Here is a 26,340-nt window from a genome sequence, read left to right as displayed (position 1 = left end):
GCGCTGCCGTCCTCGGCAGGCAGGTGACTTGAATCTGTCCCTGGCGGGCAAAGCCCCAGGTGGCAAGACCCCGAGGGTGAATTTGGAGGGCAGAGTATTAAAACACTGAGTTACCAGAAGTCTACTCCAGGGAAACTATTTGAGCACACACAAATCAGTATGCAAGATTCAAGAGAGACATGTCTGAGTGATTAACAACCCAGATTTATTAACGTTAGCTCATGCCAAATGCATCTAAGTGCCTTCAGCATAGTTGCTGATGAAGACGATAAGAGAGAACACAGTGCAGGGGATACCTGAATTCCAGAGACAAATCCCCTTATATAGCCCCATCGCATAATGAACAAAGAAACCACAAAATGCCAACTAGATTAACAAAAAGCAAGCAGGAAAAAACCCACAATGAGTCAGAAAATTAGCTCAGGAAGGAGAAACAGCATAAAATTATCATCAGTTAGCTCTTCAAGTGGAAAACAGTACTGAGGGGCTGTCCAAAGCATGCTGAAGGAATAAATGGAACTGTCCTCAGTTAAATCCAGAGCAAGGCCTGGGAAGCGGGGACATGGCTGGGTCGGCGTCAGAGACCGTCCTCGTGCCCTGCGATGTAACTCCGCAGATGGGGTCACTCCCAGAGCGGGGAAGAAGAGGGAGGGAAAAGCCCCAGCCTCGCCCGGGAGGCTCGGATGCGAAGGGCGCACCCAGAATTAACACTGGGACGATAACGAGCAGACACCCTCTGCCACGGCGGCAAAGGCGAGCCTCTCCCTCAAGTCAGGGCAGATGGCTCTGCCCTCTCACCGACTGAGGCGCGAACACGCCTGCTTCCCTCCAGCCATCGCCGCCTGCGCTGCGGTAGGGAGAAAAATGCCTCTGATCTCCCCAGACTCTGGATGAAGCCCAAGCAGGATACTGGCAGGGCAAGGGCAGGTTTATCACGCCAAGCGCAATGCTTCAGCTCTCGGTCTGAAGATCCAAGGCCGTTCACAAAGCTGCCCTGTCCCGCCAGCGCTCAGCAGTAATCCCTACCCAAATTCCAGCGTATTCCTCAGCTGCTGCCCCGAGCTTGCTGTCCAAGCACTCCCAGCGCACGCACCTTTCCGACGATGACCGCAGCGCTCGGCTCCTCCCGAGGAGCTTTCTGTGCCGCGCGGGTATGCCAGGGCAATCTCGTCGCCAAGACGCGTTGGCAACGCTGCGTGTCGGGCGGCTACGTTGGAACGGGACTACAGTCCTTTGGGGTCGCGGGCTGACGGTACGAGGCAGGAGCAGACGACCAAACGCCGCTGCAGCTCAGGCGAGCGCCTGAGCGATGCTCCGAATTCTGCCGGAGAGGGCAGGTAGCGGCGGTCAGGAGGGAAGCGCGCTGACACGGCCGGAGCGGGCAGGGCTGCAGGCGGCTGCGCCGGTGCGCTGCGCTGGAGCAAACCCTTCCTTAGGAGGTTACTGGAAATCTCCCCAGCCAGCAAAGCAAAAGCACTCCTGGCCCTGCCCCCCCCCCAGCATTTCTTCCGTTGCCCCAGTAATAAGGGCTGAATTAATGGGTTTGGCCCTTGTAATGAAGTTTTATTCTCCCGTGAGCCAATGCTGGCTTACAATGCCTTGTTCAGCAACGCTGAATCGCGTGAGGACGCTGCCCTCTGCAATGAGCTGTCAAGGAAGAGCAGCCGTCACTTATCAGAGGTGAGAGGAAAAAAAATAGCAATAAAAAACCCAAAGAAACCAACAGGCTGAGTCCTGCAGAAACCCTGTGTCTGATTTCACAACACAATAGTCTGTCACTTGAAGAGACTTTTCCATGACAGGCCTCATAAAAATCTCCTTGGCAGATAAGAACAGACAAATTGCTTTATAAAGTCAGATTGATGGACCATCTAATTTGTCTGCTGGAGACAAAAACAATTGCTTTGCGGGGCACTGTAAGGGACAATGACAGGGAGTGTCCCCAGTAACGGAATTTCTGCTCATTGCCTTGCAATAAAGGTTTATATCCTCCCCAGGCCTCCTCTCCACCTCACACACCCACGTGCTTTCATTGTACGCCTGAGTGCCTAATCCACACCGTGTCCCGGCAGGCTGTCCAGCCTCGGTGGGCTCTTGCCCCAGTCGGCGTTTGTAGCTGAAAGCAGCGACAGTGATTTTTCAGAACATCATTTTTGGCAGTTCCGTGCCATTCTACCAGACCTGCAGCAGGCTCCTCCACCAGCCCTGCAGAAGCCCCTGCTGGTTCAAATCCACGCTTGCGGCCAACTTGAGTACTGCAGTCGGTGTGATGCCAAGGCGGCCAGACTTCGGGTGGTGTTAGGAGATAGATAGTTTATGATCCGCAACCAAAATGATGGCAGGCAAGTTTTAGAGCAACAGATTTTGTTCCTTTTTTGAGACGGAGATGATGTTTGCTTGCTGCCACATCTTGTCTCGGGCAATTTCAAACGGGAATTAAGTGATCAATTAATCAATGCCCTAACCTTTTGCAGCTTCTTTCGCCTTCCACTGCTCATTTTGATCTTTTGCTGGTGACATGTCACGCAAGGCAGAATTCAGAATTATAAGGAGATCCTGGATCACCCAACATTTCCATGATGGATTTACCACAAAGTTCAGTTAATTAGGAGCTGCAATAGACTGGAGGACCCTGGGCTATCTGGGCAGGTTTTGTTTCCTTCTGAACTGCGATACGTGGCTCGGATCTTTCACATTAAGGTTAATAAACCAAGTCCCTCCTAAAGACTGGAAAGAAGTCAAGGTTTAGTTTTTACCATTAGGGTATTTCTAGGATTCCTTTCACAGTACAGTGTCTTTCCTGACTCTGTCTTTACAGGTCAGGTATTTAACAGACTGTCTTCATTTTCTACCCTGTTCTTGAATTAAATGCACCAGTGGCTCTTGCTTACGAACGGTGAATAATGCCGACAGTTCCCTGCGTGGAGATGGCAATAGCTACAGCTCCAAATCAATACCTTTCCGCAGTATCCCCTCTTTATGTTCCCATTTCTATTGCAGGCTATAGATTTGTTTTCCCTTTATTAAATTTGAAGGTTAATTTTAAGAAACCTAAAGCTAAAGCTGACGTGAACATAAGGTTACCCTGTGTACGATTTAAAAGAATTGTATTAAATTGCATTACCTTGCCTTCTATTTAGTGGAATAGAAGTATTCTGTTGTCCTTCACAGATTGCAGGGCATAACGTAGAAATATATTCATCCTCTGGGTGAACTGTAATGATTAACACAGCTAATAAAGACCACGAATATTTAGCAATATATTCAGACACCTCAGCTATAAATGGGAGCAGGTTGAAAATGAACCTTACGCTTGTTTGATCGCCAGCACTCAAGTGCCGCGGGCACCGTCCTGTTCCTCCTTCCAGCAGTCGCCAGGATGGGCGACTTTCAGTGACTCGCTGTGCCCTTGTGAAAGGCTTCTGGTGAGAAGCTGGAGGATGTGTCTTTAAACTGTGCATTGCAAATACGAAGTTTAGTGCCCTACATTTCTGGTTAGCCCTAGGGGCATCGATTCTAATCTAAGGGCAGATTTTTATTTCGTTTATGGTGTGATTCACGGCGCGGATGGAGAAGGGGAGGGACAGGAAAAAAGAGCACTCTGAGGGTTAGTGACAAACCCAGCTTGGGTGTGCAGGACCTTCCAGCGGCAATTCCTATGCTCGTGCCCGCGGCTCCGTCCACGCACCCCGGCCGAGCATCCCTCTGGCCCCTCTGGGTGCTGATGGGCCGGTCGGAGCCCTGCGCCCAGCCCGAGCCCCCCAGGTCCCAGCGGTCGCCTGCCGTTAACTCGGTTTCACGGGGAGCAGGCAGAAACAGCGGGCTCCTGGGGTTTGGCCAGGCCGGGGAATTAGCAGCTAAGACATTTGCTTTAGTCCTCGGTGCAGCCCTGCCAAGGGATCCTCGCATTTCAAAGCAGCGGGGTTGCTAAAGCGTGCAAGTGCCATAAAGGGAGGCTGGGACCTCAGGAAGAAGGGCTGGCTATGTTTTGTGCTCTTCTTTTCCTCTGAGCTCAAACGTTATAAAATCCAGATGGCTCACATGTTCTTGCCACATGAAAGGCTGTCACTGCGTCCTCTAGGTCTTGTCTGAGAAGGACAGAAGAGCTTGCTCAAGAAGCGGACAGACACTTCAGCCCTAGAACAGGCTTTAAAGGAAGATTCTCTCCCTTTCCCTGGGGATGATTTTGCTCATCAGCGCTACCGCCCCGCTCCCGGTGCCCGCGCGCCGGCCCAGCCAGCTGTGGCACAGCTGTCCGCACGGGAGCCCCGCGCCCAGGGCGAGCCTTCGGGAGAGGCGCCGGGTCGCAGGTGAGCCCGGGACGAGGGCGGCCTGCCGCACAGCCGGCCACCGGCAGACTGGTATAAAAAGGGACAATAACAAGAAGAAAAGGGAGGCCACTGGCAACATCAGCTTGGCTGATATCCCTTGTTACAGAAGCTTAAAAGAGCACAGAAAGCCCAAATGTCAGGTAGTTTTCTGTGATTTTTAGTCTTGGAAAAACTAACGCTCTTTTAGAAACTTTAAGAGTTCTGTTTACAACCTTTTATCTGTTTGCTCCTTCGAGCGCTTATCATGGCTAGCCATAATGTTTGGTAAGTGAAGAACACTGATCGTATTTTCATTATCTCGGAAAATTGGCATAGCAGCAAATTAATAGAAGAGGAAATAAAACACAGGCTGTGGACAAAGCCAGGGAACTACGAGGAGGAAAGGCGGAGGGAAGGGATGCTTTATCCTAAGGTGTCACTCACAGGAGTGCATTGTGCTTGCCGCTGGACCCAGACAGAGAGCCCTTCATCCGGGCGGGCAGCTGAGGAGCCTGGCTGGTTTCGCCAGAGGCAAAGGTAGCGCTGACGGTGCTTTGTGCATCGTCTCCGTGCCGGCTCCCGCATGGCGATTCCACCTTTGGCACCAAGTGCCTGGAAACTAAAACGGCCGCACTGCTTAATGGCAGTCTCCTTCCTGCTGGCAAAGGATGCTGAGATGCCGAGATCTTCCCGGAGCTCCTCTCTGGGGGGGCGGGGGGGGTCTGTGGACACAGCGCCTCGTACCCGCAGAAGGGAGCGGGAGGCGGGAACGCCTGCAGACGTTGCTGCAGGTTGTGTGTTACTGGCACGGGCTGCTGGTACCTCCGGGGAATCAACCCGGAGCCTGCGTCTGCCTTGGCCTGCAAGCGAAAGCAAAGCGTTCGAGGAAGTTGTGCTGGGTTTTACAAAAATTTTCTACTCCAAAACATTCTAAAACACGGCTGTAAAGAACATGGGAGTCGGAGAGTCCAACAGTAAAAAGGTAGGAAATAAATTGAGGCTGCCCATGAAAATTCGCGTTCTTTTGCCTATGCGTGATGCTATAGGTGCTGCCATTTTCAGCTGAATGTCAGCAGATCCGATTGACGAAAGCTTCTATGTGCGTGTGTGCACGAAACATGTTTTCCACTAACTTCATTCTTGGGAAAAGCTTAATTCTTTCATCTGGAGTTTTCCAATAAAAACAGGCTTAGTCTGAGGCAGACAGAGTATGGTAAAGATCCATGAAGTTACTTACGCGAGGCAAAGTTAATAGCCATGAAAACCAGAGCGCTTTCCTGGAAGGCCGCGCTCACGCCCGGCTCTGCCGGGGGCGGTGGCGTGTAATGGCCGAGCGACAGCGTCACCCCTCAGGCTCACGGCTCTCCCGGAGACGCCTCCTGCTTTCTCCCCTTGCGGCCCCAGCAGCTCGAGCTTTGCACCCCGGTCTGCGTCTCCCGCAGCCCTCCGGCCTCGGCCCCCGCTCCCTGCTCCGCTCGGCCAGGCAGGCGCCGCTGTCCCCCGGAGCTGGTCTCGGCTTGGGCCAGGCTAGCAACAGCCTCCGTGGCCAAGCCAAGACGGACTTACCTACGCTTTCTGAAGCCAAGATGACAACTTTTTGTTTTGCCTTTGCGTTTCCCCTGGTCCTTGCAAAGGAAGGGGAGACTGAGGGTGAAGGTGGGAGGAACTGCAGTATTTTCCCATTTGTTGTTTTAGGCACTGCCAATATATTCTCTGCTCCCCCTCCCTATACAAAGTGGAGAATATGAGCCTTTCCTCCAATACATTTAATTTATATTTATATTTATATTTATATTTATATTTATATTTATATTTATATTTATATTTATATTTATATTTATATTTAATTGTTTATATTTATATTTATATTATGTATAGGTATAGGTATAGGTATAGGTATAGGTACAGGTATAGGTATAGGTATAGGTATAGGTATACATACACACACTGCGGATGCTAGCCTGCCATTTCAAATCCCTTTCCGTGGCGCACGTGCCACGGGACAGGAGCACGTCTCCATCGGTGCCCGGGGCAAGGGGTGCACGCTTTGGGAGGCCCCCCTCGGGCACGACCAGGGCGAGACCTCAGCCAGGACAGGGGAGCAGCCGACAGCCCGCCCTGCTCCCGCCGGAGCTCTGCCGCCAGAGCGGTCCTCGCCGCGTGCCCCGCGTCCAGCGGCACCCGCCGAGCAGCATCGGGGCTGGCGCAGGACAGAGCCCCCGGCTCGGGGTCGTCTCTGACTCGTCCGGCCTTTGGCGGCGGCCGGGGCGAACGCCTCGAGGCACCGTGCCCTCGCTGCTCCTACTTGTTTTAAATCAACCGTAAGAGGTAAGAAATGATGAAAATTGGCCCTATTGTTATTGTATTTGGTTGGGGTATTTATTTGTAATCCAGTAATTCCTTAAAACCAGCTCAGAGGAGGACGTGAGGGCGAGTTTGAAGAGGTATTGAATGGGTCGCAAACCCCTTTATTCTTTTGCTAAAACTCTGTTCCCCAATGCAGCTGCATTCGAATCCAAACCCAGCCCATTATCCAGTCTATTGGCTCCCGTTAACATAATAATTATCCCACGGAAATAGGCTGGCCACTCTCAAAAAACCTCATTTACCACCAGGACTCAGGGAAGGACTACAGGAATTTCACTGGGATAATAAGGTATTTTTGACAGATAGTAATAATTATTGGCATCAGGCTGTCCCTGCAGACAAAGAGTGTTTGGTTTTCATCAGCAAGGCTTTATGACTGGAGCTGCAATGCTTTGCCTTAAAAATGAACTTCTGCTGCCAGTAAAAGGAATCAGGCTCCCATTTTTAATCTGTTTTTTTTTTTTTTTTTTTTTTTTTGTGGTGGTTTTTGTTGCTCCCAGTTTGGTTCCAGTTGAGAGGGTTTGCTCTCATTAATGTCCCCCTCATCCTCTAAACACTGTGCCCGGGTCCCCAGCCCTCCGTCGGCACAGCCGGGGCAGCGCGGGCCGGGGTGGGGGTCCCCTGCTTCAGATTGGAGGGGACCTCACGGCAGAGGCAGTCCCCGGGCCCGGGTGCGGTTTCGCCTGCCCGGCAAAGCCATGGGGTGATATTTGCACTTACTGCGCCGGTGATGCAAAGCGAAGCAGCCGGAGACGCCGGCGTCCCAAAGGCGCCGCGAAGCTTTTTAGCTGCTTTTTGAAGTCTGCAGCCGGAGAGTCCCTGTGGGTCAGCCCACAGGTTTGACAGGTGAGTTTGGAAGGTAGAAGAAAAATAAATTTCTGTCTCCTGGCAAACACATTCAATAATTCGGTAACGTGCTGTAAAATGTGTGTTTTCATTCACTTGCAATTGCCCTTGTGTCCTGCAGAGAAGCAGTAATGAGACCCGTGCAGGCAGGGGAAAGCCTGTGGAAAATACAAAATGGGAAAACCAGAGAACAAACAGTAAAAAACCATCTGTGGGGAAGGAAAGTGGAGAAGGAAAGAAACTTGGGACTGGAAATTCAGTTCTCTCTAATGGATTTAAGTCTTCACTTTTAGCAACTGAAATGTAACTAACTGTCCTCTAGCCCCTGTGCAGAGGAGACGGGAGCACACGGAAACTGGGGCAGAGCGGGTTTAAAAGGTTCAGTGGCCACAATTACTCTGCCAAGGAGAGCAGGGAGGTGTACGGCTGAGCAAGGCGAGCCCCGCGGGAGAGGGGGTTTATCACGGCGCCGAGTGCGACCGATGCCTACGGGGGTGAGCAACGCCCGCGCCGGGAGCAGCAGCAGAGCCAAGGGAGCTGAGCATCACCCCGGCCGGTCCCTCCTGACATGAAAACGAGCTGAAATTGAATTACCAGCTTTTCCTGGAGTTCACCCCCGTGAATCCCCTTCTCTCCCCGCCATCATTCCCCTGGGGCTTCTGCTCTTTCCTGCTCGTAACGGACGCGCACAGGGAGGCTGGAGAGCGGGGCCGGCCCCTCCGCCGCAGGCATCGCCACTTCCACCAGCCTCCCCTCACCTAAAAGCCGCTGCAGCAGCTCGTCGCTGCCGCTGGCCTCGGGGACGCGGGGGACGCTCGGGGCACGGCCCCGGCTCTGCCGCCAGCGGCGTCTGCGCGGCTGGGGACAACCTCGCGCGCTGGGGCAGCGGGCTGAGCGCAGGGACGGGCAGCAGGCGCCCGCATGGAGAGAGCCAGCAGCGCGACCCTCCCCTCCTTCCCTTCTCCATGGCTGTCCCGCCCTTGGGTCCGAGGCAGCCTGTCGCGGGCGTTTGAAGGAAACCTCTGGAGGAACACGGGTTCCTTACTGGTGAGCCTCCAAGCCCAGGTGCGGTTTGGTGCCTGGCTGCCTACCTAGATGCTGCCGAGCTATTCATGCTGGGTAAAGAGGTGTTAATGACTTGGTCTAAGTTACCTCCGACTGACACAAAAATTGGGTCGGACAGTTCTCCACCCGCCTGAAATGCGCTCTGAACGTTTATGAAAGATTCTCCTGGCTGTCACAGAACCGAATGCCATCAGGCATCTGCGTGCGCTAATGAAGCGGCTGTGCCAGGTTAAACCTCTGCAGAGCCGAGCTGCGCAGGGCCGGCCTCCGCTCGCTACCGGTGCGCTTTCTGCCTCTCTTATTTGTGGTGGCTCACTTTTCTACAGACCCTGTTGGTCCGTGTTTAAACATCATAGCTTTCTATAGGGTCGGCAAGAAAATGAAGGGCAAAAGCAGGAAGGCTGCATTCGCCAAGGCGCTGCTGAGCACTCTTCATCATTTCTGCTATTTGCTTGCTCCACCCCAGCGTTGCAGTTTAGCTGAACTCCCCCGAGGAGCACGTGCTTCCCTCTTCTGACCCTTTTCTACGGAGAAAAGCAGCCTTTCTCTGGCCATGCGGTCCCTTTTCCTGCTCTCTTCTCCCTGTTTTTGGTCTGTATTTTCATGCGACGTTGTTTTTAGTCCAGATCATCTCAGGCCAAAGATGGACAGGCAAACACAGGGTTTCAGGAAAAGGGTCTTAGTGTAAAAGCACTTGCTCTGCGCATCCAGAATCTGCACCCGAGGGAAACTTTAGAAAGCTCATCTGACTTAACTGTTCACAGATCATGCAGTCCTTGCTCCTACAGGGCTCATTAGTTAGCCTGGCTCTTGCTGTAGGCTGCCGAGCAGGATCCCACCCGGAGCATTCCGTTAGCGGGAACATCTCCTTCAGCCTGGCCAGACCTCTCCATCAGCTCCCCTTGGCGGCTCGGTGCTCGCTGGGCAGAAGGACGGGCCCTCAGACGGGAGCCCCCTGTGAGAAAGATGCAAAGACCCCCCTTGACTTGCAACAGCACCTCAGCAGGTCTTACATGAAGTCTGCTCGGGGTTTACCGGTCTGCACAAGGACACGGAGTCGCTGGGCTCCACCTCTGCCGTTACTTCGTCAGGGGACGCGAGTGATACAGCTCAACAGCCCACACGTTTCGCGAAAACCCGTCGGTCGGGAATGCTTGGCTTGGCGGGACCGCCGGCCGCAAGCCGTGGCTGTCGTGAAAGGCAGGACGCGCGCCTGCGTTCCTGCCCCAGCGCCCGGCTCAGAACGCCCGGCGCACATGCCTCGTGTGGGCCAAATGGCGTTCGCTGGCATCCCCCTCTGGAACTGGAGGCTCGCCAAGCAGTCGGCCCGTGTGCTTTGAATGCCTTTGTCTCAGTTCTGCGTCCCAGCTGGAGATGCTCCTCCCGGAGGCAGTTGAGGTGAGGGCCGTGTGTACCCCGGCATCTCGACGTGCTGCCAGCCTCTCTGCAAATTGTGGCTGACGAGGCACCAAGAACGGGAGAGGCCGGAGTCGGCCTTGTTCTGACCACCCAGGAGCCGGTTCTCAACCCCCCACTTCTCTCTTTGCGCGGAGCACGCTCCCCCCGCCAGCTCTGGTCCACAGACGTCTACTTTTATCACAGTGCTGAGAACGAGAATCTCAAGTACTTTGAGGGGAACGCGGTTTATCATCGTTCCTTGAGCATCGGCCAAAAATGAGGCGAGACCAGACAACACAAACGCTCTGGGGCAAGAAGCAGAGCGGGGTGTAAACCTCTTGTTCGCAGGGAGCTCCTGGTTCGGGTGTAAGCGTCTGCTTTGCATGGGAGCGGTCACCCCAGGGACTTCTGCAGAAGAGCAGACCCTTGAGGCAGGGCCAAACCCACCCACACCTTACCTACTGCAGCGTGTCCAGTCCTCAGCCACCCGAGAATGAGAAGTCCTGGAAGCTTACAGCCCCCAACCAGGAGCCGCTCCAAGGCAAGGCAAGGCATACTCTGAATTCCCACCCCACCAGCATGCAAGAGGCTGCTCTCCCAACGGAGCCACCTCCAAGCACAGCCTCCCTGCAGCCAGCCAGCGGCCTCGGGCAAGCAGCCGGGCACGGGCTGGGCTCTCGGCCCAGGCTGCAAGGCTTGCCTCCCCTGCAGCACGCCTGCCCGCACCGACCGCCTCCGGGTTTACTGGGGGCTCGGTGCAGGCAGACGTTAGGATCTCCGACCCCTTGCAGACCTTCAGTAAGGCTGGTTGCTCTCAGCGCCGCAGCAGATTCATTTCGCTCTTCGCTTGGGCTGTATTATTTCAAGCGTCTGTGAGAACAGAGGCCCCACGCACCCGAGGAACTCCATGGAAAAGGCTTCTTTGGAAACCACGCACCCTGAAAACCTCTACCGATGCTACGGTTTTGCATGCAGTGACGAGTGACCGGTTCTCCTGGGCCTCGCTGTCAGAGGCTTCTCTCTCCACAGCTATTGCATTGCTTTAACGGCAGGGGCACAGTTAGGGATGCAGGACTGCGCGCAACAGCGTCGCGCGCGGGTTTTCTTCGCAACAGGAATGAGCTACGGCAACACCAGCACCTATAAAGCCTGTGAGAGTTTGGGCAAGTATAACAGCTTTAATTAGAAAAGAAAATCATATCCTTCATTCTAGTAATTATTTTAAAGAACAGACCAAGTGTAAGGGCAGGAACAGCCCTAATGAGCACTGTAATCACTGAGCTTAAAGAACAACTGTTCCTCAGCAAAGCTTCAGGAACGGGAGCTCCTTGGGCATCATTTACGGGGCCTCGCTACCTCCCCGTACTGGGATTTGGCCCTTCTGGGGAAGACTAAACCCGCGCGCCACAGAGCGGCCGATGCCCCGGTCGGGGCAGGCACCTCGCGGGGAAGGGGCCGGGGCCCCGGCTGCTCCTCTCCAGCAGCACCATTTAAGCTGCTCCCACCCCGTTCCCACGCCAGCGTCACGAGGACGACGGACTCGGCTGCAACAGCGTCCGCTCTGAAAAGCGCCGCCTGCCCCTGCCAGACGCAGCCCTCCGCGGGACCCCCAGCTCGCACACGCGGCCGGGTCCCCGGCCCAGGGACGCCCCTGGGTCTGCCCCCTACGCTCCTGCCCCAGGGACGGACCCGCAGGCAGGAGGGGAGAGGAATCGAAACTCGGCGAGCACCAGCACCTCCGACCCCAAAATTTATTTAACTACAAACACACAGCACTCGAGAGCACCAGGTCTGGGAGGAACGTGGGGCATCCCCCCCCCGTTTAACAAAAAGGGCAGGAGCTTCAGCTGCTGCTTTATTTGGATACAGACGTCACCCCAAAAAACAACAGGAACAACTCTACTTCACAATTACAATGGTAATGACACAGAATTTACAAAAATATAAATAACCTATTCGTAACCTTAAGGAAAAATAACATCCACCATAAAAAATACCATGTATTCCCCTAGGTAAACCATGGCTACAGAAATGTATTTTTTCTATTGGTTTTTTTTTTTGTTTGGTTTTTTTTTTTTTTTTTTCAAAAAGCACCAGAGTCTGCATTATTAAGTAATCCAAACCACACAGGGCATTTCCCCCTAACACTTGCAGACTTTTCCGAGAAGTGTGCCCAGATGATTAAAACCAAGTTTTCTTCAGTATTGCCTGCTTCTGTAAGAGCATGGTGAAGGTACAATTCTTATAAGCACCCTGTTCAAAAAAAGCACCCACGGCTGTACTAACTACGTGTTCATTTCAATGAACATTTTAATAGGATTTAAGTACGTGCCTATTTTTAAGTCTGTGCTTAAGAGCTTTCCAGAACAGGGCTGGACTTAAACTTATCATATAAATTCCTCTGCAAATCAGACTTCTAGACAAGAGTGGTGTCAAAAACAATCTTGTAAAAAAAATAATCCCACCACACAAAAGTATTTCCATTGTTCAGCCCCAGCTAAAGTTTGCACAGATGCTGAATTATTTGATTTCTTTCCACTCTTTTTGAGCCATGCCAGCTTGGCACGAACAGCTTCCTGATGCTGCAACGCGAGATCCAGCGCTATGGGAATTTCCTTCCCTTACATTCCACGTATTGTGCTGAAAATACTATTAAAAAGCAAAAGTCAAGTATCAAGTCCATTGGTTCCCAGCTAACGAAATCCACCGCCCAGGGACTGCCGCCGTTTCCGATGTCCAAACCGCAGCGTTATGCCCCGTTTTTCAGGCTCTCGTGGTTCCCCGTCTCCTAAGGGCTTCAGCTGGGCTCGTGGCAATCTGGCCAAAGGGGTCCCGGGGGGGAGTTAAAGGCCACCTGCGGAAACTGGGGCCCGTGTAAACACAGCGGATTTTGTCACCGCAGCTGGAAGGAGGGTGCTCGCCCCGGACACCAGTGAGAGTGGGGAGCAGCCCTCGGGTGGGAGCTGGGGGGGCTCCACCGCTGAAAAGCCCCGTCCCGAAACGCTCTTGTGCGGGGCCCAGCCTCCCTGGAGCACCAACCACGGCGACTCGCACCGAGACCACGTAGAGGCTCGGGGGGGGACCGAGAACAGCTAAAACACACTTTAAACACGGCTAAAACCACCCCTGGCTCGCGCTACCAGCTCCTGCCAGCCCAGCGCCGCAGGCAGCGAGCCCAGTGGCACGGCTGGGGCTCGAGGGGCAGCACCCGGCGGGGCAGGAGCTGCGGCACGGCACAAAGCCGCCCTATGCACCGTGTACGGCACGGCACAAAGCCGCCCTACACATCGTGTATGTGGCACGGCACAAAGCCACCCTACGCATCGTGTATGTGGCACGGCACAAAGCCACCCTACGCATCGTGTATGGCACGGCACAAAGCCACCCTCCGCGCCGCGTAGGGCACAGCCCACGCCCGCCCTGCGTGCCACCTCCTCAGCCTTGAGGCACAGGTTAAGTTTTGACCATGAATAATATTGCTCAGAGATCAAAGAGCTGAAAAATAATAGTTTACCTTAAAAACTAGAAAGGGAATGGAGTTGATTTCTTTAAAGAAGGAAGAAAAAAAAAATATTTAAAAAACAATCCATCCAATGGGTCCAGAGCCCACCCATTGGCACACCAGCAGAACTGCTCAGCACGCGCGGCAGGGACAAACGCGAGGACCTGCAGCACGCACACCTGATGATGTCCTCGTTATTCCCTGTTTTTAATTTAACAGCCCTTCCTGCCCACGCCGGCTCTGCTGTCCTGCCCAGCCGCTGCGGCTCTGGGCCCCCCCGGGGACCACCCACTGGCGGCACCGGTGACACAGGGACACGCAGGACACGCCACCCAGAGCCGTTCCAACCTCAAAGCCAGAGCTGGGGAGCTGAGCTGCACGAATGCTCTCACTCAGACGCTGTAGGTGAATTTATCTTAACTTCCGCTGGAAGTGACTAAGTGTGTCCACAGAGGGATTAAATATTTATTGGATTTTGTTACGTGATTAATCCAAACGCTCTCTCCTTCCACAGATAAACCTCAAACAAGAAAGCCCTGACCCTGCGTTTGCTTTAGCAATACTTTCCCTGACTGCTCTGTAACAGACCAAGCACGTAACGAGAGCCTGACTAACCCCGGCCTAAAACGGGTACGAGGTCTAATATTTCTGGGTCTTGCGGAGCAGAGAGCAATGAAACGACCTTGACTTTGGAAGGAGCAAGGAGCAGGGGAGAGAAGGCGTCCCATCCAGCTGAAGCTGCCCCTGCCTCCCGCTATCTAACACATCCCGAGCGCGTTCAAGTCTTAACAGCATTTCACAGGGAAAAGAAGAAAGAGCAGCAGCTATTAATGCCCGTGTTCGGGCAGGTCTGAGGCAAGGGCTGCCTTCCCAGAAGGTCGCCCGCCTTTTCCGAGGACTGTGCTCAGACACCAGCGAAACTGGTGAGCGCAGCCGGGGGTGCCCGGCGGGTGCCCGGGCGGGCAGCGGGGTAACAGTGCCGCTTGCTGGCGACCGCCACGCCGCGGGCGTGGCCAAGGGCCCCGGTGACGGGCGACAGCAGAAAGCGGCCGCCGGACCCGGCCGCAGCGTTGAGGAACGAAGCGACAAACGCCGGAGCGAGTGCCGCCGGCTCGGCCCCGGCGCTGCCGCCCGGGGGTCCCGGGACAACCCGGGGTGAACTTACGGCTGCCAGCTAAAGGCACCCGGCCTTGAACTGCCGGTCGCAGGGAGCCGCGGGTCGCCGCAGCCCCGCTGCCGGCTGCTCTGCCCGTGACCTCAGCCGGAACGGCATCCGCGGCCGGGCGCCGGCACCGCTGCCTTGGCCCCACGCCGGCTGGCGCCCGCCCCGGGCAGCTCCCCGCATGCCTGGCCGCCCCCGGCCGCCTCGCCCCGCGCGCCGGCACTCGCCCCGCCAGGCATGCCAGGCTCCAGAGAGGCGGCAGGAGCCGCGCTCGGCTCCGGCACCGGCTCCCGCCGCACCGCCCGAGGCCCGTCTGTCGGGCCGCCGGCGAAATCCCGCGTAACGTCCCAGAGGCTGGGGCAGACCGAGGAGAGCGGCCCGGACGCCTGCAGCCACCAGCCCCGGGCACAAGACCCGCAATGGGGGGTGCCCGGTGCCCGCGGGACTGCTGCAAGCTCTGACAAATCCTCCAGGAAGAAATTAAAAGCAGAAGGGTGCTCCCCTCCCTAGCAGCTGCTCCCAGAAATGAGAAAATTAGGCCATTTTTAGGGGGGGGGGGGGGGGGGGAAGAAAAAAAGAAAAAGATTATTTTAAAACAAGCTGGCTCTGCCGTGACTGGCGCAGGGACGTCACCGCTGACTGCGGCCCAGCCACGGTCAAAGGCTGCAGCCTCCAGCTGCCGCCCGGCGCTGGCACGGTGCCGGCTGCTCCCCGGGGCACGGCGGTGAAGCAGCCCTGCCTCTGCCGCCCCGTGTCACCGCAGGCGGTTTGCAAAGCCTCGGCGCTCGGAGGCGGCGGTCAGCAGACGTCCGCAGGGCCGGGGCACACAGCAGGAGCCTGGGGAGCGAGCCAGCACCCTCCCCAGGCCGGCAGCCACAGCACTGCGCTGCGACAAGGACGTACGTCAACCCATCCCGGGGATCAGTCTGAGGCTCCTGCAAGAAAACCGCACCGCTTCACAAAAAGGACACGAAGGGGAAGGCACCAGGGTGGCACAGGGAGACCGAAAGCCGGAGCCCGGCGCAGCAGCCACGGCCAGCTCCTCTGCCGAGGATCGTCTCTGGTGCAGAGGGAGAGGAGCGAGCGAAAAGTAAACGGGGAAAGCGGCAACCGGCACCCAGGACAGCAGAGCACGGGCCAGACGAAGGACGGGAAAGCTGGAATGGGAGGGAGGCAGCGGCTGGGCCCATAGGAGTGTGGCAGCCCGCGGAGACCGAGCCCCGTGGCCGAGGGACCCCACGCCAACGGCGGGGCAGCACGGGGCTCGCTGCGGAGCGAGAGCACCGCGGCGCAGCGACTGACGGCACTCCGCCGCTGTCAACGCAGCCGGAGAAAAACGGCCTCCGGAGGGGCCCGAGCGAACCCTCCCGCGCGGAGGCTGGGAGGAGGCAGGGCTGCAGCCTCCCGGCACTCCCCCGAGAAGGGATGCTCCCCCTCGCGTCCTTCTCTTCCGCGATGCAAAGACCATCTCCACGTACTTCCCACGTGCACACCAGAGAGATTATGCGACCACAGGGCTACCAGACCCTCTCCCGTACCAGTACGCACAATGCCTGGAGCTTCCTCCGTCCCTCCCCTGTCCTCTCTAGCGCTGGCGGCCCTGAGCCTGGCTAAGCGCGAAGTGGTCGCAGAGCAGGAGCAAGGCATCGAACCGCTGGAGCCGCTGCAGAGCTCGGGCCAGGAGCGGGATGGTGACTGCGTCTCCCGAGTAGGTGAAGTGAGCGACGAGCTGCTCAAATCCAGATATCCGTCCCAACCACTGGGGCGCGACCCCCAGCTCCAGCGCCACGTGGCTAAAGTTCTTCACACCGTTCAAGGAAGGGTCCAGCAAGAAGGCAAGCGACTGCACCAAGGAATGGGGCAGCTCTGCTACCGGGAGACCTGGGGGCAGCGACACAGCAGAGCGGGGTTAGGAACCAACCTAGGATAAGGGCAAACAGAGCAGCCAGACTCCAGCCCCCGTCCCTGCCGAGCAGGTGGAACGCCACCAGCCAGGGCAGGCATCTCCTCCAACGTCACCTTCAGAGCTCGGCAACATGGAGCTGGCTCAGTCCCGGGGAGGCTGGTAACTGGTGACAACTGGGCGTCCACCCGCCACCCACCCGCAGACCGTTCAAGGCAGCGTCACAGAAGATCTACCCTGTAAACTAGCATCAAAGGCCACAAAAGTCAGCTAAGTCCCTGTGATGACTGGCACCTCCAGATAGCCGTGGTGGGCTTCTGGCGGAGCTCCCTTCCAAGAATCCGCCTCTCTCCGCTACCCCAACACTTGGAGAACAAAGATGAGGCTGGAAAGAGGCTTACCCTTCGCCGTGCTGCTGATCTGAGTCACGAGGTTCTGGGCATCATCCACCTGGCAAGACAAAGACCCCAAGGTTGGTGGCAGCCTGGTGAGAGCAGCAACGCCTGTCACGGCTCCCAGGGCCGCCACAGAGGCTCAGAGGAACAGCACTTCTTCCAGCACTACCATCCCACAGAGCCAACGACCTCCTCGGGATGCTCCAGGGCCTCCCAGCAAACTGCTTCCATAAACGGTCACCTGGAGCTAAGCTGTTAAACGCATCTCTCTGCCAGACATTTTCTGAGCCTCAGCGACGTTAGTCACTGGGTTCATCACGAGCTCGCCAGAGAAGGAGGAGGCACCGGGTCCCCCCGCTGCCAGGTCAGCGTTCTGGAGAGCAAGAGGACAAGAACCCCTCGAGAGCACATCAGCTGAAGATGTGCTTATACGGTCAATAAATCCACTCTGGTCTTTTGGGTGTTTGAAACTGCCCCAGCTCCATGGCTGATGGCCTGTTGACTGACACATCACTAAACACCTGGGAGATCATTTTTGGTAATTACCAGTTAGTTCCACGTATTCGTGACCCTTAGGCTACCTCCCTAACCCGCCGGCGAGCCCAGCACCCTGTGCCTGAGCCCCGGGTGTCCGGCGGCGGTTCGGAGGAGCGACGAGGCCAGAGGAACTTACCGGCTGCTCCCCGCTTTCGGCGGTGGGATTGGGGAAGGTGAAGGGCGGGCGCCGGGCCCCCTCCCGCCCCGTGCCACCGCTCTCTGCCGGGATCCTCTGCACCGCCCGGCTCGCCGCGTCCTCCGGCCGCTCACCGCCCACAAACTCTGCCGGGGTGGAGAACTTCTGGAGGTCCAGCTCGGTGCACTCCACCGGGGTGTGCGGCCACTTGTGCTGCATCTCGGAGGCGCAGGAGGAGAGGGGGGCCAGGGCCTCCGCCGTGCCCGGCTGGCCCTGCCTGGGGTCGGAGGGCGGCAGGACCCCGGCCAGGCAGTCGCCGCGGCCCGAGGCCCGGATGAGGGGCTGGCTTTCCAGGAGGCTCCTGCCCAGCTGGGCTTTGGAGGCAGTGCTGACCGCAACGGCCGGCGGCAAGTCCATCTCCGGCTGGAGAGAGGGGAGCTGGAGACCCACGGCTTCCCCGTCTGAAATGAACTGCACTGCTTCCACGGGGCCTGAAACCAGAAACCGGCACGGCTCAGCGAAGCCCAGGATCTGCCCTGGCCCCTGCCGGGGTCTGCCAGCCCCGCCGTTAAACCCACTGGCCCAGGGCCTGCGGGCAGAGCCGGGAGCACCCTGCGCGAGGCCAGAGCCCTCTCCGGGCACCACCGCCGAGCAAAGCCACTTCCGCGCCTTTCTGCAAAGCTGTGAGTGGGGTCGATCCCTCCCCCGGCCGCAGGGAGGGCGGGAGCGGGCGGGGGGATCAGGAGCCGCAGGGGCTGTGCGCAAGCCTTCCTGGGACAAGGTCTGCAAGCGTTTGTTAGGAGAGGTCCCAAATTTCACGTCGGTGGGACTCGGACACCGTCCAGCTCCATCCCTCCCGCCTAAGGGCACCTCAGTAGGTCCTAGGACCGTGAGAGCTGGAGCCCAGCACCACCCTCCCTCCCCCCAGAGAAGGAGGAGGGCGGCAGGAGCAAGTACCTTCTGCCTGCCTGTAGCAGGGGCTCAGGTTCTTCACACCCAGGCAGCAGGGACCAGACATCTGCTCCTCACACAGGAATCTGCCGGGTGCCGCTGCGGTCGGGAACATTGCTCGCTGGCCCGAGAAGTTCTGAGTCCTCAGGAAGACTTGGAGGATAGAGGAGAACCAGTCTGAGCGAAGCCTTGGCTTGCTTCCCCAGCATGTCCTCAGCCGTGCGGCACGTCTGCCGGTGCGGAGCCGGGGGCCAGCAGCTCCCCGGCACGCTGCTGGACGCCGAGGTGCCCCAAGCCCAGCCACCAAACCTACCGCCCTCTTCCCTCACCAGTCCTACGGTCTTGCCCGGCAAAAAGCCACTCAGCCCCAGCCTGCCCCCGAGAAGCCCCAGAAGAGAGGATGGCCAGTTCTGACTGAAACGGCATTCTCCTCCTCCTAACTACGGCTCTAAGGAGGAGGGAGGCTCCTCCGTGCCTTTGAGCAGGCAAAGCACAAGAGAGGTCCTGCAGCTGTAAAAAGCAGGATGAGGCGTTTATTCTGTATGAGCAGAGGAAAGCTTGGGTCGCTGTACGCTGCAAGAGCGGCAACGCTAGGGCCAGTGCTCTGCCCAGCGAGGAGGGGGCCACGGGCACGCGCGGAACAGCAAAGGCATAAGGAAGAGAGGCACTGCAGGCATTGACTCACCTCGCTGGCATTGGCTCTTCCAAAATCGCTTGCAGTAGATGATGGAGAGTGCCAGAAGCACCAGTACGATGATGACCAGGGCACTGCTGGTCAGTGCAAGAAGGGCCGTGTCCTGCGGCGGTACGGTCGGGACAGCTACCTTCACCAGGTTTGTTCTGGACCGACCTGCAAACATACCAGCCACAAAACGCTGGAGTCTAACCCCGAGGCTTGGGCCATCCCCTCCCCGCCCGTCCCTCTTCACGTGTAGTGACCACGCCTCCTCCGGCAGGTCCGTGGGACAGTGGCTTGTGCCGCGGCCAGCGGAGCGGGCTGGCCAGCGAGCAGATCAGCGAAAGGATGGCGCGCCTCTGAGCGCACGCCTTTGACGCGGTCACGACTCAGCACGTGCCACGAGTCTGCTGCACCATGCCCTCACCACCCGCTCCCCCCGAGCACCTCGCCCGCCGCCGGCGAGGGACAGCACGTACACTGAGGCTCGGAGGAGGGCGTCTGCTTGGTGCAAGGGATGCACTCCCAGTCCAGCTGCCCGCTGATCCGCGCCTTGCGGTAAAACCTGCCAACAGAGCAGAGGGTCTCAGCAGCGCACGGCCCCGCGGCGAGCCCCCGCACGGCCCCGCGGCGAGCCCCCGCCAGCCCGGCTCTGGACAGACAGGCGGCTTGTCCATCCCGCGGCAGCGCAGGGAGAGCCGACCCCCCGCGCTCCTGCCCCGGCAGGCTGGGACGCCCCAAGGCAGCAGGTCTCTCCATCGCTGGCTGAAGCCGTACCCGCAGCTACTTTTTCACGTCTGTTGCCACTTTGGCCAAGGAGCGACATCCCTCGAACTGCCTCCCCCAGCCCCGCGTCTGCTAAAGCGGGCGACAGCGATCAATAGCTCCACGAAGCCACGGAAACGCCCCAGCCTACAACCACGTCTGGGAAGAGGCTCACAGACCAGAGCCCCGACTCGTTCTTCTGTCCCGACTCCCACTGCTCGCCAGCACGCGGTCTGCAGCCCTCGGGCACTCGCAGGCTGGCTGTATGCAGCAGCCTTCATTTCAGCAGCTCCTTAAACCCATCACCCGAGGCACGGTCTGTCCTCCTCTTTGGGGACCACCAATTGTAGCGGTCTACAGCCACTCATCTTCCAGGGCTTAGCCACCCTGGCGTCCACAGGAACAACTCAGGCCTGGAAGGAGTTTTCTTCCACTGCTCGTTCACGGGAGCCTTCAGGTTCCCTTCTTTGGAGCTACCAGGGGGCCATCGGACCGGTCTGATTGGCATGTCATTAGCAGTGTCCTCAAAGAGGCAGCCCTGCGTCACCAGGGCTCCTCTTACATCCCATGTTCTGGGTGGCCTCAGATAAAGCCCCCTCCGTCCATCCCCTCCCTGCACGCTCCCAAGCGTGACCACCGCGGCTCCGCTCGAGCCAGGACCTGGCCCCACTCACCCCGGCAGGCATTCCCCGCAGACCGCGTTGGTCGTCGCCGTGCAGTTGGACTTCTGGACGCGGTTGATGAGGGTGCAGGACAGGCAGGGCTTGCAGCCGTGATGCCCCCAGCTGTCCTTAAACTTCCTGGGAGGGCAGGCAACGCACTGCGCGTCCCCCCCGCCGCTGTCGCCGCAGTCCTGCAAGACACGAGGTCGGGTGCACGGCTGCGGCGAGGACACTTCAGGTCCCAAAGCGGTACCGAGGGGAACGGCGCCCCTTCTTTGGGGGCAAAGGGTGGAAGGGTTACTGCTCACGCGAAGGGTCCTCAGAACCCAGCCGAGAGCAGTCGCCACCAGGGCAGGCGACTGGTGGAGAAGGCGTTTGCTGCCCAGCCGGGGCCCACTGGCCACGTTTAGGGAGGAGGAAAGCTCCGGCAGCGACGCGCCCCGGGAGGCACCGCTGGTGGGGGAGACCCCGCGGGGCGCCTGGGCGGGAAGCGCCAGTCCCACCGCCGAGGCTGGGCCGGACCCCGGCAGCCATGTCCCGCTCGCGCCCCTCCGGCGTGCAGCCTGGCCGGCAGCACGGCTTCACCCGGCGCTGCGGACCCGGAGGAAATTTAGATTTCCACTGGCAAAAAGGAAAGAGGGCACCCCGAGCAGCAACCCGAGATCCCTTCCCACCCGTTACCTCCATCATCTCGCCCTCCTATCCAAGGTGAGGGAACCGTTCACCATCCCTTCCCACCGAGTCCCAGCTCTTCCCATCGTGCCAGGGCCCACAATTATCCTTCCTTCAGAAGGAGGAAGGCCGGCAGAGGATTCCCCCAGCACTGTAAAGCCTTGGTGCCAGATGATTCCTGGTCCTTCCAGAGCAGCCAGTTTACCTTGGAAAGCTCCTGCCCAGGCATGCAGTTTCTGCAGGGGGTGCATTTCCCGTGCTCGTCCAGGTACTCGCTCTCCTGGCAGTCCATCGGGGCCAGGGAGGGGCCGGGAGCCTGAGGGGGAGAGGAAGAGAAGGCAGAGAGGTCACAGCCACCCCAGCTCTTTGAAGACGAGCAGCGTGCCCTTTTCTGGGCACAAGTTTCCGCTCTGGCCGGGACGGCAGCCTGCATTTCTTATGCACCACGGATGTCGCTGTGGCAGGAGGCGGCTCCGGCAGCTCAGGAAGGGCTTCCCAGCGAGGCTGGGGATGAACTGCCTGGCTTTGCTGCCGCGTCGCAGCCTTCACGATGGAGCAAATGAAATTTCATTTCCAGCTTTAGGGCAGACGCACCGATTGCTCAGGTCACTGATTCGCAGGAGGCCAGCGGACTTTGCCAGCCCCGGCTGTAGGTCTGGGCACCCCAGACTATCGGTAGAGAGCTCAGGCCCAGCGAAGTCCCAGCTTCAGGACCCGGCAGCCCAGCTCCGGCCAGCGTGGCTGCATTGGTCCGACACGACCAAACGCCAGTGCCCGGCCGTGTCCCCGGCAGAACGGGACACGCACCCGCAGCCCCGCTGCGCCGGCCCGGAGCCGCGCAGGCTGCCCAGGCTCTTGCTCTGCACATGTTCCGGCTCGGTGCGTGCTCGCTTGCAGACATCTCAGAGGACCAGCAGAACAAGCACCCACCTCCCTCGAAAACACCATCCAGAGCCTTCCCGAGGTGAATTAATGGCTCTGCTGAAGTTAACGGCAGAACCCCCCAGCCTCAGGGGAGCCGCAGTTTGCACCTTCAGCAAGGGAGGCTCACAGGGGAACACGGGACCGGCGCCTCGCCGAGAACAAGCAACTCGGGCTGAAGCTACAAAACTGAGCAATTTATTTGGAGTTTTGGGGAAAACTGAGCAAGTTATTTGGAGTATATGTTCATTTCTGCATATTCTAGATGGGTCCTTACCACGATGACAGAAATGGAATAAAATCCACCCCCACTAGACCAACCTTCATTTTGCTTTCCCATAACAAGTTCCCATAACCAAGCAAATCAGGAGAGAAACAGTGTTCAACCCGCCTTGGGAGCAAAACCCCTTGACTTCCAAACACCCCCCAGGAATAGGGAACACCTGAAAACGCTCTTTTGAAGACCACCACCCTGAACGGCCTGAACCACCTGGGAAAACCGGGCATTTCAACCGGAGCCGTCCTGCTCCGCAGCCTCCGGAGGAGGAAAGGCTCGGCCGGGACGCCCGTCCCCTGCGAGGCTCTGGCAGCAGAGGGGGGAGCGGACTGCAGGGCCCCCGCGCACCCCCCGGCCCCTCCTGCCACAGCCCCCTTCCCCTCCCGCCCGCACCGTTCCCAGGCACCGAACGCAGCGTCCCACAGCAGCATTCCTCCGCAGGCTTTTTCTGCGCTCCTCTGCTTAATCCCCCACCACTCCCTTGCCGGCTGCCTTTTGGAGGCAGACACTTGGATGGGCTCCCCAGGCTCTGAACGACCGAGATTCATTCGAGATGAAGTCTGCCCTGGACGAGCATAGAAAGTGAGTCACCCCTCGCCGCAGCTCCCGCACACGGCCAGGTCTCATTAGCTGTTACAAGGAAAGGCAGCGCAAGCCAGCGAGAATTGGCGATGAGCAGCTAAGGGAGCTAAATTTATCTTGCAAACATCTCGGGAGGGGCACGATCACAGCCTATAAATAGCGTAAAGGTTACCGACACTACCGAATAAATAAAGGAGATTTGTCACCATCTCAGAAGGTGGCGAAGAGGGAGCGCGGTGCCAATGCCCAGGGAGAAGCACAGGGTTTAGCGTTAGGGTTCAGCTACAGGCTGAACGCAGTAGCAAAAATAAAAAGGGGGAGACAGACTCAAGAGGGGTGACACACAGCTGCTTCGGAGGGCTGGCACGCTACCGGCCCGCACCCGAGCTCTCGGTGAGCTCCGAGCCCGCAGCCCCCCAGCCCTGCCGGCGGGCACCTCTGCCCAGCGCAGGGGGGTCAGCGCTGCTGATGCTCTGGTCCAGCATCCAGAGTTTGATTTAGGCTTTCACTCGTAACAAGAGCATAAAGGTGTATGAAAGAGAGTTGCAGGCAACAGAAAAGGAGCCAAGACACCGCAGTCTGGAGAACAAGGGGACCAATTTTCATCGGCTCTCCAAAGTGCCGTTGTAATACAAGAAAGAAGTACTGGTGAAAAACAAACAAAAAACCAAACCAACCACAACCAAAAAGCCAAACCAGCAGTCTTTTTGGCGAACCTGTCCTGCGAACACAACGTGACCACTCTCTCTCATATCTTTATGGACTTTTCTGCACTTCAGAAGGGTCTGCAGCTAGGGACCCACCCTCGCAGCCTGTCTCCCCAGAAGAGGCACAGCTTAAACCGGTTTCCCAAATACAGAAAGTTACACAGGCAAAAGGAATCCCGTGCCACTGCAACTCCACGCACGAGGACATCTGCCAGCATGACGGTATCGCTCCGGATGGCGGGGGAAAGAGCGCACCGCAACCATGCCAGCAAAGCTATTAAGCGTAGAGCAGGCCTGCTGTTTCTCAAGCCACAATATAATGATACATGGAATGAACGCTTTGTTGAATATCTGGCACGAAATTCAAAGCTGTGGGATTTTTTTTTTTTTACTTCTTATTTTAACCATACCAGAACCAAGACGTTTAATTTGTAAGTGGAGCGTACATCCAAACCACACAGCGCTGCCCCGGTAAAGCAGCAATTTCTGGTAGTCTAATAAGCCACTAAAACAACTGGTCCTAATTAGGCAAAAGTAAAAAACAAAACCAAACAACAAAACCCTCCCACCTCTTTGGAAACTACACGGGATCTCAAGGTGACTGCCAGAGCAGCAGATTTTATTTGCCAACGAGGAATATAAACATGACACAGTATCAATGCACTTACAAGTTGGAGGGAAGCAAAGTGTGCTGCCATCGTTTTGAGATGCGTGAAATCTTCTAACTTAAAACCATCATAATTTGTTAAAGGACTCTTATTGTCTCAATGGGACAAGTTGCCCGAGCAAGGCGAGCAGAGTGTGCCTCCCACTGTGTTATTACTCAAGGCAGCAAAAACATGAGCTGCTGAATGAGTTCCACTGCATGAGATAAAGCATTTCAGCAAAGCTACAGTGCAAGCTGCAGTTCATTCACCTCCGTGACAGTTCTGGAGCTCTGTCATTTTCTTTTTCCTGTGAAAATGTGATTTTCAAAAAAATCAGACTATCTGGGAATCTAAACTATTTAGAAATTTCTTTTGTGTCCAGCTAATGGATTCTGGTAGGGAAAAAAGGGCAAGGAGATCAGTAAGTGAAAGGGTACAAAAAAAAAAATAAAAATCAGTGAAAGCGTTAGCGCTGCTGGTTCTCCCCGTCCGACCACGGCCCAGCAGGTACCAGCGGGCGGGCAGGGCAGGCAGCACAGCGCAGCACCCGCAGCAGGAGACGGGCCAGGCTGGTCCCTGCCCCAGGCGCAGACCCCGTCCTCTCCAGCTGTGGGTCTCCGCTCACCCGGGACAGGGGGTGGCGAGACCCACCTTCGGGGCTCCGACACCCGCACACCAGCAGCGGCTCTTCTGCGTCACCGCGCGAGCCAGCGGGACGTCGCGGGAAGTTTCTACTCTGCTGCACGACAGACTAGCCCAGCCGGGCAGTGACCGCGGCTCAGATGAGGTACTTGTGTATATTGGAACAGAAAACCAGAGAGCTGAAATCCTAAATAAGAACTGCAAGTGAAAAGGAGGGGGGGAAAAATGAAATGTTATCTGGAAAATACTACTGCATGCCTTGCGTATGGCAGTGCCTAGTCCCACTCTCTTGCTCAGTCATTCCTCTGCTCCTGCTCGTTAGTCTGCACTCGTTTTGTCCGGACAGCATCTCTCTGTGCCTCCCTACGCTACAAACCATGCTGGGAGTGACTCTGCCACCCCTGAAGGATGCCTTGTAGACGAAGGACTGCTCAGGGAAGCAAAAACAGGGGAAAAAGGCTGAGTCTGAATCTTTCCACGTGGCTTAGAAATCAGCAGGTTTTCCAATATATTTGGAAATTCTACTCACAAGATTATCCACTAACTGTTTAATTTGGAGTGGCTGGGAACGTACGTTTGCTTTAGGTGAGAACACCCCAGCCTCAGGCGGGAAGCGCTCCGGGCTGGTCGCCTCTCTCTTCACTGCACTGCGATAGCCCCCAGGTTGCAACGCTCACTCTCTACTCCTGCTCATAAAGCTTCACAAGCTTGAGCTTCAGCTGCAGAGGGAGGCACGTGAAACCCTACCGAGCCCCCCCCGTCCAGGACGGAGCGCGTCGCGCCTGCTTCGGCTGCTGCTCCCATGCAGCTTTGCAGAGTCCCACAGAGCACCCACCCGGACGCAGGTCTATCCCTGCCCAGAGGAAGGGCTGCCCCCGGCGCTGCCCGCCCGCGGGGAGCAGGAGCCAGGCTGCAAACTGCGGTGGACAACGGAGGCTCCAGAAAGGAGAATCCGGGGTGCTGGAGGAACGCGACGTCCCTCGGGAACGTGGATGACTTCAGTCGGGGCCACCCTGGGCTGCGGCTACAGAGCTCTATTCCTACATCCGCTGCGAGAGGCTTGATAACTAATTATAGATTGGGGCGATAACTACCGATTGTTGTCGAGTTCTGGCTGTCCACCTTGGGCGTCCACACTCTGCCTTACTAGATACCTCAAGTGAGACTTCCAACACTCCTATCGATTTTTATAAAACCTTGGATTTCTGTCCGGTTTT

At 57.2% G+C, this 26,340-nt stretch overlaps 1 protein-coding gene across 4 annotated transcripts in view; it reads right to left on the bottom strand.

The window, feature by feature from the left end:
• Nucleotides 1–4,467: 4,467 nt before the first annotated feature.
• The window catches only part of EDA2R (ectodysplasin A2 receptor), a 311,154-nt gene continuing 289,281 nt past the window's right edge, over nucleotides 4,468–26,340 (bottom strand). For 2 of the 4 annotated variants that reach the window (XM_075513509.1, XM_075513510.1), the window contains 8 exons: nucleotides 21,553–21,663; nucleotides 20,688–20,866; nucleotides 19,728–19,813; nucleotides 19,258–19,422; nucleotides 18,579–18,725; nucleotides 17,622–18,112; nucleotides 16,955–17,003; nucleotides 4,468–5,170 (listed from right to left, as the gene is read on the bottom strand). In XM_075513509.1, the coding sequence (XP_075369624.1) occupies nucleotides 4,734–5,170; nucleotides 16,955–17,003; nucleotides 17,622–18,112; nucleotides 18,579–18,725; nucleotides 19,258–19,422; nucleotides 19,728–19,813; nucleotides 20,688–20,866; nucleotides 21,553–21,639 (1,641 nt within the window). In that variant the 5' untranslated portion in view covers nucleotides 21,640–21,663 and the 3' untranslated portion in view covers nucleotides 4,468–4,733. Of the gene's footprint in view, nucleotides 5,171–15,209; nucleotides 16,532–16,954; nucleotides 17,004–17,189; nucleotides 17,322–17,621; nucleotides 18,113–18,578; nucleotides 18,726–19,257; nucleotides 19,423–19,727; nucleotides 19,814–20,687; nucleotides 20,867–21,552; nucleotides 21,664–26,340 lie in introns of those variants that run through there. The other 2 variants (XR_012777365.1, XM_075513511.1) reach the window with 2 other exon arrangements.

This window comes from Mycteria americana, chromosome 10, assembly GCF_035582795.1.
Source record: "Mycteria americana isolate JAX WOST 10 ecotype Jacksonville Zoo and Gardens chromosome 10, USCA_MyAme_1.0, whole genome shotgun sequence".
NCBI lineage: Eukaryota > Metazoa > Chordata > Aves > Ciconiiformes > Ciconiidae > Mycteria > Mycteria americana.
Note: the sequence above shows the minus strand (reverse complement) of the source record. Positions and strands in the feature narration are given on the sequence as shown.